Source organism: Poecilia reticulata, linkage group LG14 (genome assembly GCF_000633615.1).
Source record: "Poecilia reticulata strain Guanapo linkage group LG14, Guppy_female_1.0+MT, whole genome shotgun sequence".
Lineage (NCBI taxonomy): Eukaryota > Metazoa > Chordata > Actinopteri > Cyprinodontiformes > Poeciliidae > Poecilia > Poecilia reticulata.
Window position 1 is genome coordinate 3,067,496 of NC_024344.1, and position 9,666 is coordinate 3,077,161.

Consider the following 9,666-nt stretch of genomic DNA (forward strand, 5'->3'; position numbering starts at 1 on the left):
AATTCCGTAACAAAAGKATATTTTTATCTTTTTTAATCTTTTTTWAAATTTTTTATCTCTTTCTTACYGTTTATTCAACGTCACATGCYGTTTTTATTTTTTCTTTAATTATGTAAAGCACCTTGAAATGCCTTGCTGCTTAAATGTGCTATACAAATGAAATTTGATTGATTTGATACTTAAATGTTAAATAAAGGAAGGAGGCAGTGGGTGATCTTCCTACAGATGGGCAGTGGAGTGATGTGAAAAGCAAGAATATTACAGTCAATACCATTTACTTGACTTTTAATTGTTTCCGTCAGCCTATTTTACAGAACAAATAAAAATAGTTTTATTTATTCTGTGACACCTCCCGTYAATTTCCTGTGTAAATATTTTCCTAASTTTTCTGAGAATAACTGTCCGTTGCAAACATAATGTAACGTCTTTTGCGACAGAGGATAATTAACAAGAGCTGTTTACTTTTATCAAAAAGGTAAAGCTTTATTTATGTTAGAAGATCTAAAATGTTTTAAGAGGGACTCAAACTGGCAACAGCTGAGAGCTGACATCCAAGGCCAGCCCAGGCCTTTCCTCCTGACACAGGAACAGCTCCCCTGCTTATCTGTCTTCACCGCCGGCAGTGCTAGTCACTGCGAACAGCACCCTCACACCTGGTGCCCAGCCAAACATCATAACAAGAAATTAGTCTCCCTTTTATCCCCTCCCACAAAGGTGAACCCAATTACAGCTCATCAGCTCCTCACAGCAGCAGCAACGCTTCTTGTTCACCACAATAATAATGATTTAAATATTCACTGCAGAACCACGTGATTTACTATGCTAGACATCCACTTATTTAGGCCATTTTCAAACTTTACTCCAAATTTTCAGATTTACAGTCAATAAATTTAACAAGAGAGTGATGCCAAGTGGTTGGACATTATCATTTTTATTTTAAAGACCACACTGGGTTGAATCAGTTTTTCTTTTATTTATTGAATTTGTGAAAATGACAGTCAGCTATTTACAAAGGCTGTGCAGCAGAAAGTATGAAATCAGTCTTTGGTATGAAATCCAGATTGTACATTTAGTGAGCAAATTTGTCACCAGAAACCAGAATAATTTTAACAAACATGTAAAGAAATTGTTTTTGTTGTTTTGTTAATGAGAGAGTTCAAGCATGGGTTTTGCTTTCCCTCCTCTCTGGGGGTGTTGCAGGGAGCACCCAGCGATAGCAGTCTGCAAAGCTGAGGCTCTTGTCTACTGCACAGCTGGTACAGTAGACGATTCCCAGAGCCAACATCACTACCAGGAACACGCACAGAGGGACGAGAAGAGCCACCAGTAACCAGCTCTTGTCGTGCTTACGTTTYRCATCATCAGATCCGTCTTTAACCGCTGCTGTACTGTTGGTTTCACCTGCACTGTCTATCTTAGGTGTCTCAGCCTCCTCAGTCCCACTAGTGGGCTTCTTTGCAGTTTCAATTACTTTCCGATCATTGGAGWGGCCACTTCCTGTGTGAGCATCATCTTCAATGTTGTTGCCTGATCTCATCTTCTGGGTTGGGGATGGGACTGTCTGGTATTGCCTTGGTGATAAGTGATCCCATTGGTTTAGGTGGTTGTCTGACTGATGAGCCATGTCAGGGGTGAGTCCCTGAGGGGTATCTGTCAGCCAGTTGACATTAAAGTTGACATCAGCTTTGAAATAGGGATCAAGAGTGGACCAGGGAGTATCCTGATCATCGTAAATACTGGGGTCAGGGTTCAGAGTGGAATATTCTCCGTCATAAGTTGAGGGTTGGCAGGTGAGTCCGTCTTTCTTCAGTTCAAAGCCAGGATTACAGCTACACTGGTACCCTCCAACAAAGTTAATACACTCCTGGTTGCAAGGTAAGTACTCCGCGCACTCATCCAAATCTATACATTCTCCTTCACTGTTCGATGTAAAGCCAGGGTTACACAGACAGTTGAAGGAACCCTCAGTGTTCTGACAAGTTCCTTCACAGGTGCCTTCATCCAGGCACTCGTCTATGTCCACACATTCGTCTGTATTGTCTGGCTGGTACCCTGGGTAACAGGTGCAGTGAAATGTGCCTGGAGTGTTGACACAGAGTTGCGGACATGGCTGCTGTTGGCATTCATCCACATCCAAACACTTGTGTCCATCTGGACCTATTTGGTAACCTGGGGGGCAGGTGCAGCGAACGCTCCGAGATGTTATTGAGCAGTCATATTCGCAACCCATATCCACACAGATCCGATTGACTGGGGTCTTGTCTGTGGCAAAAGCAGAATCTGATAGCTCTGGAGGGTCAGTTTGGCTCAGAGGKTCCAGTTTGCAGCTGTAGCCATCTTCATCTAAAATGTAGCCCTCAGAGCAGTAACAGTAATAATCCTCATCCCTGTTCTGGCAGTGCTGCTCACATTCATGCTCACCGCTACACCAGTCCTGAGTTTGTCTGRGTGCACCGGAAGAGCAAAGAGGGGCATCTGTAGACCAACCCACTGTGCCATCATCTCTTTCGATACACAGCGCTGATTCCCTGGAAGGTGCATCTGGATTTGAGCTGTCTGTRGGACATGGCATGTCAACTACAGACCCATAAGGCACATGGGTCAACTGGGTACTTTTGAAATGAAATGGGGTTTCATAGACAGCGGGACCTCCACCCTCATCCTTCAGGGGTGAACACATCATGCTGTAGGTGTACTGGCAAATAAATCCATCCAGTTTCATGACACAGGGACCTTCAGCCCAACGGAAATTCTCGCCGCTCTCTCCTGCGCCGTCAGACGTATGCGCAGTCATGGCCACACAGCGAGGTACTGCACAAGTGTTGGGCATTTCTTTACGGATCCAGTTGGAGAACTGAGCTTCCTGATTTCCTGTTAGAAGAGAAGGACAAACCCCTAGTTAGTTTTCAGCTTTACTTTTTATCTAACATGCTAGAGTTGTAATTTTATGTTACTTTTTYTGTTGCCCATTTCTTTCACTTCAGGCTCTATGACAGAAAATTGCCAACATAACCTTTGTCTGGCTTTTAATTTTCCAACAAATTAATCCAACTGCATTTTAAAAGAATATTTCTGCACGCTTTGGGCCCATTGGTGTTACTGATGTGGGACACATTCTGCAAGAGTGAGAGTCATATATTTTTTTACCACTAGATGTCGCCCATATAAAAAAATAAGTCTAAGGTGAAGCTTAAAATGCAATCATTTATGTGGGATCAGGGCTTTTTTTGTCCCCCTATTTCCATTCAGGGAGATAGAAACTGTTTCTCTTAACAAATTGGGAGAAATTGATTAACTAAGCAGGATTTAAACAGATGCTCTTTAAATAGTGCATTTGTATAYAGTGGTGTATTTATAACATAAAGACTCATTTGGATCAGTCATTTTCAGTCATCATGTGTCATTTTGCATTATTAAAACCAGAAAAGTCTGCATGGCGAGACGCTGAAATGAGTAMGTTTGAATTGTTTACTCATGACGGCATCATGGAAGTAAACAGATTGTACAACTCTTAAAAACTGGATGCCCTTCTCTACCAGGAGAGGCACATCTGTTTTCTGTCAGTGTGTATAATGACTAAATCAGACTGGGTGAGTAACAATGGGGTCAAAAAGAGTAAAAATCTTCAAGTTGCGCCCAGTCTGTCTGAGAAATAAAAGAAGATAATGGATTGACCATACAAGGAGCCCATAGCTCAGCCAACTGACTTCACTGTCAATTTCTGACAGGATGGGGTGTGGCAAATTRGTTCATTACCACTAGGCTGCTTACCAGTAGCAAGGCATGCAAAATTTTAAAAAGTATTTAAAGTCCTTTTAATGATATGCCAAATGTGTTTTCACTGCATGTATTGTGAGGAGCATAGACTATGGTGCTACTCATGGCTATTACTAAGGTAAAACTGCAGGAGACTAAAACGACTGGTTCTAGTCAGCTTTTTGATTAAAACCAACAAAAGGTTAGAGATGTATGCATATTTGAGTAAATTGGGATAATATTGTAGTTCCTGTTGGAATCAAAACTACTACCTCTAGCAAAAAACTTGCAATGCAGTTTCCTCCTTTATGTGTCACTGTCTCCAGAAAGAATAAACTGGATTTGGTCAAACTAGGAATCAGCAGGTCAGACCTCTAGAAAAACTTGAACATTTTATGTGCCAATCAGCATTTCTCTGTMGCTATCCATTAAACAAAATGACTGATAAAAAAAAATGAACCAAAATTTGTGAATTGCAAAAGTCAAAAAGGTGAAACTTTGCCTGTGACCCAGATGAATCCTCTGAGTGGTTTTGTGGCTGAACACTGGCGTGGAGGTCGGTGCAGCCCGATCCAGAGACGAAGCCTGGCCCTGGATCCATGCACAACAGTTGCTGACAGCAGGTTGTGGACCACACCCGCCGCTTCAGGAGTGTACATCGTCACCAGGGTCCCACCTTGATCCAGGCAGGCCTGCCTGGCTTCCCTGAAGGCCTTCTTCTGCAAGAAGACAGCATAACATCCCTCCTGGTTGCAGATGGCGTCCTTCTCGCCCAGCTGGGCTTCAGCTACTTGTTGCTCCCCATCAGGCTCCTTCATTCTCTGGCCCTGGCTCCCAGGAGCCACACAAACTGTCAGCAGCCAGACGATGTACAGGAGAGTCATGCTGCTGCAGCTGCTACTACTCCTTTTGATATTTAGCATTGTCAATAATGCAACAGTGGGATATAACCTAACATGTATATTTTAGCAACTCTTTAACATAAATATCCTAACAATGGAAAAAATTGTTTATCAATCTCTAAAACTGAGCCAAAGTTTAGATTTTTTTCTCAAATCAGAATAGGCATCTGTAAATGATCTTAACCGGAGAAAGACCCCTCCAGTGTAAACCAGACAGACTTTCATTCAAGCTGCCAGAACTGCTGACAATTTAAAGAATTATTTTTTTAAACATGAACAAATCCCTGCATAAACTCCAATTAAATCCTGCAAAATTGAAAATACAGTCCAGTTATCCAGGTTCCAGAAGGAAGGATGAATTGTTCCATATATGAACTCAGTAAATATCCGGAGCAGAAACCCTGTGCTATATCTGATCCCGGCTCCTGCCTCTGCAAGGCTGACGTTCAGACTGAGCATCAGACAGAGAGACAGACTTGGGRAGGACCGAGGTGGGGGTGGAAGGCTACGTAGAGGAAAATTATTGAGGGCAATTGTGTGCTTTTGGAAGAGGGGGCTGGTAAAATGTGTATCTAAAAGAACACTGGAGAGGATGATGTGTGTGTGTGTTGGGAAGCTGGGGGTGAATGGGGTAGCTGGAGAATTGAAAGCCCTCAGGAAGCTATGAAAACCATATGATGATGCTCTGTCCTATATGCACACACATAAACACAAAGAGTTTTTGCTGCAAAACATCAGAGCGTGTTAAAAAGTGTCAGTCAGCTTCGGTAGATAATGAAATTCTGTTGYCCTTCTTCCTTGTTATCCAGACTTTTGATCATCTCTAATGTCTCTTAGTTTTTCTTYACTGATTTTGCCTTAATTTCTTTACATTCCCTTCAGAAACTTTTTCTCACTCCTCCTCTTCTGTCTTTTTCACTCTCTCTCTCTTTTGGTCCATGACAGCTGGAAGTTTTTACTGCTCAATGGAAACATTATGGAGCAGGAATACCTGTTGAAATGTGCACACTGTGTGGGTGACTTCATTCTCTTGCTGGTAAAAATTAACTCCACAGAGGCATAGATGTTAATGTACGTTCCTCAGTGCGTGTGCACGCGCGCGCGTGTGTGTGAGTGTGTGAGTATAACTTGGGGGCAAATGGAAGAGAGGAAACAGGAAATGCCAGATGTGCATCAGCTTGACCTCTCCATGACTAGGGAGCAGGAGTGACCTGTGGGGTGCACCTCCGCTGACGCCACACTRTTCAACACCATCAACAACATTGCGGGAAGTCAAACAGTGGATTTGCATTTTTCCWAAGAAAACTCRAATCTCTTTATTTTTTCTTCTGCCTGAGTGAAAAGTAAAGCTGGAAAATATTAAATGAAACCAATAGCTGTGACCTGAGCCTTGAAGGGAACTGGAAGCTGCATGTTAAAGTTAGCAGTGCCCAGCAAAAGCAAACTTGTTCCAACCACCAACAGCAATGTCTTTTATTAGGATTCAGTGTTCTAGATCAACAAAATATCGTGCATATTTAGTTTTTTTTTTCCAAACAAAATTCATAAAAGGGTGCCAGTCATTTTATTCACCCAATTTGAGTCAGCACTTTGTAGAACCACAACTTGCCACAGTTGCAGCTTTTAAAGCTTTTTGYTGTGTCATTTCTCCATTAGCTTTGTGCAYATAGAGGCTAAAAATAATACAAATTATTTGCAAAGCTGCTCCAACACAGACAGATGAGATGGAGAACTTCGATTTTAGTCATTCCATTGAAGCTTTGGTTGGAGGTTTCCTRTTTTCCTGTTGGAAGATGAGGCTCCACCCAAATTCAAGTCTTTTGCAGCCTCACAGATTTTCATCCGTTATCTTGTATTTATCTTGTATTTAGCTTCATCAGCTCTGCCCAGCTGGTGAGAAACTGTACAACGATCCCACTAGAGTGGGCTGCATGAGTTTTTATCATTTTGTGGTTCTTATTATAATAAAGTATTTACAACTTATTTTCAGTATTTTCAGGCAGCTGTGACTGCATGTCACTATAAACACAAACAGCACTCTTAAAAAAACAGCCATTCAGGACTTGATTGACAAAAAAAGTGGACTTTTTCTCACTAAACTGCACACAGTACCRCCCTGCTGACCAGCCTGTTGATTTAGGTGGCCCACTACATCTTGGCAGTTGTGYTCTTTGCATTTCCAAGGTGCTTGATTAAATGTTCAAAGTCTAGGGTATCGTTTTAGAACATCACCATGCTMTGAACCGCTCCACTTCTTTCTGGCGATGAGTGCAACACATGTSACATTTTCAGATTTTTATTTTTATCCTTAATTTTAAACTGTCAGATGATGCTTTGTCATTTTCCAGTCAGTGATTACCTTGTTTTGGTCTATCATAAAATCCCACTAACATATAAATAAGGTTTCGCAATGTTACAAAACGAGAAAAGGTTAAAGAGATTGTAAAATTAGCAAGCAAACTCAGTGAAAAAAAAGAAAGACTCCATAAAAGATCTTTCTTTTCTCTTTTTGGAAAATGTGACTCAGCCACAACAATAATTGGGGTGACTTAATGCCAGTTTGACCCAGTAGTTCTGATAGCAACAGATGTGTCAGGCAAATTACAAACTCACAGCACAAAGTCACTCGCTCAGCCTTGTAACAAAAGACGATAGGGTGGAAAAGTAATGCATTAAGTGCAGCCGGAGCATTTATTAACCACAGCTGAACTTGGACGCCTGTGCAGATGAGCTGGCTGGATGTGGTGTGTTGGTTCTGGCAGACACAATATACACAGTGTTATTATTCGGCAGTCTTTTCCCGTTATGTAACAACCACTGCAGCNACATTTTCAGATTTTTATTTTTATCCTTAATTTTAAACTGTCAGATGATGCTTTGTCATTTTCCAGTCAGTGATTACCTTGTTTTGGTCTATCATAAAATCCCACTAACATATAAATAAGGTTTCGCAATGTTACAAAACGAGAAAAGGTTAAAGAGATTGTAAAATTAGCAAGCAAACTCAGTGAAAAAAAAAGAAAGACTCCATAAAAGATCTTTCTTTTCTCTTTTTGGAAAATGTGACTCAGCCACAACAATAATTGGGGTGACTTAATGCCAGTTTGACCCAGTAGTTCTGATAGCAACAGATGTGTCAGGCAAATTACAAACTCACAGCACAAAGTCACTCGCTCAGCCTTGTAACAAAAGACGATAGGGTGGAAAAGTAATGCATTAAGTGCAGCCGGAGCATTTATTAACCACAGCTGAACTTGGACGCCTGTGCAGATGAGCTGGCTGGATGTGGTGTGTTGGTTCTGGCAGACACAATATACACAGTGTTATTATTCGGCAGTCTTTTCCCGTTATGTAACAACYACTGCAGCTAGAGGGAGAACATAAAACCTCTGCATCCTGGAGAACCTCAAGAGCCTTTTGGTCTTCCTGCCCACGTCTTTTAACTGGTCTGTGTTTCTCTTGGACTGCCATCAGACCTTATCATCACCACCTTYTTTCAACTCTTTTAATCCAATGTGTCCCTTTTCTCCTTCCAGCTCCTTCTCGACATCTGTACTCTGATAGTCTTAATCAGGCTGCTGTTATCCTCCTCCAGAATATCAGTGATTTACCCCCAAACCTTCACTCTTTGCCTGCTGAATTCATAAGTCAGCCTGTTTTTGGCTCCTCCTCTTTCTCAGACAGAAACACCCMCAGAAACATACCAGAAGCATAATTGATAGAGCAGACAAAACCTCTCCTTTCCATAGCCATAGTCTCCCAAATCCCTTTGTTCCTATTAATCTAGAGTCCAAGTCTCTATGCGCCAACCTAAAGATCTCTAATGGAACATACAGACCTCTTTATTTTATATCCACCGCCTTTTAAGTCAGCGATTGACTTTTTATCTTTTGCCTCTTGCTCTGATTATTTCACACCTTCTAGCTGTTCTAYAGCTGAGCTGCACACTGGAAGCTATTAGTCCTTTGTATTTCATTAATTTAACAATGACATAACTATTCCTTATTGAGCATTCTTCTCTGAACACTTAGCACCAAGTTAGGCAAATAAAAACTGAAAATGATGGTGTGCAGAAGTATTCATCCCCCTTTTCTCTAAGAGCAGCCAGTTGCCTTCAGAAGTTGCCTGATGGTGACGAACTGTAGTCCATGTGTGTTTAATCTGATCTCAGTTCAAGTCCAGCTGCTCTGTGACGCCTCAGAGGTTCACTAAGAGAATATGGGGGAGCAAAACCATCATGAAGTCCAAAAAAACACACCAGACAGGTCAGGGAGAAAGTCATGGAGAAGTTTAAAGCAAGTTTAGGCTATAAAAAGATTTCCCAACTTTGAGCATGTCACTGAGCACTGTTCAATCCATTATCCAGAAATGGAAAGAGTATGGCACAACTGTAAACCTACCAAGGCGAGGCTGTCTACCTAAACTTACAGGCTGAAAAAGGAGAGCGCTGATCAGAGATGCAGCCAAGAGGCCCCTGGTGACTCTGGACCAAATGCAAACATTTGGAAGAAGGAGCTTTAGTCAGACGAGACCAAAATGGAACGCTTTGATCAAAAGTAAAACTCGATGTGCGGCAGAGAGCTAACACTGCCCGTCAGTCTGAACACACCATCCCCACTGTCAAATGTGGTGGTGGCAGCATCATGCTCTGGGGGTTCTTCTCTTCAGCAGGGACAAGGAAGATGGTCAGAGTTGGATGGAGCCAAATACAGCAATGTGTGAAGAAAACCTGTTGGATTCTGCAGAAGACTTGAGACTGGGCTGGAGGTTCACCTTYCAGCAGGACAATGACCCTGAACATAAAGCCAGAGCTACAATGAAATGGTTTAAAACAAAAACATGTTCATGTGTTAGAATGGCCCAGTCAAAGTCCAGACCTAAACCCAATTGAGAATATGTGGTAAAATCTGAAAACTGCTGTTTACAAACGTTCTCCATCTAATCTGACTGACATTGAGCTGTTTGGCAAAGAAGAAAGGGCAAAAGTTTCAGTCACCAGATTTGCAAA

General features: G+C 41.8%; 1 protein-coding gene across 1 annotated transcript; it reads right to left on the minus strand.

Annotated features, from left to right (window-relative positions):
- Window positions 1-956: 956 nt before the first annotated feature.
- cd248b (CD248 molecule, endosialin b) lies at window positions 957-5,109 on the minus strand. The gene is made up of 2 exons (XM_008426983.2): window positions 4,259-5,109; window positions 957-2,871 (listed from the first exon to the last, which is right to left on the minus strand). Exons 1-2 carry the CDS (start codon window positions 4,677-4,679, stop codon window positions 1,157-1,159), a joined length of 2,136 nt encoding a protein of 711 aa, XP_008425205.1. The 5' UTR covers window positions 4,680-5,109; the 3' UTR covers window positions 957-1,156.
- Between the last annotated feature and the right edge of the window lie 4,557 nt (window positions 5,110-9,666).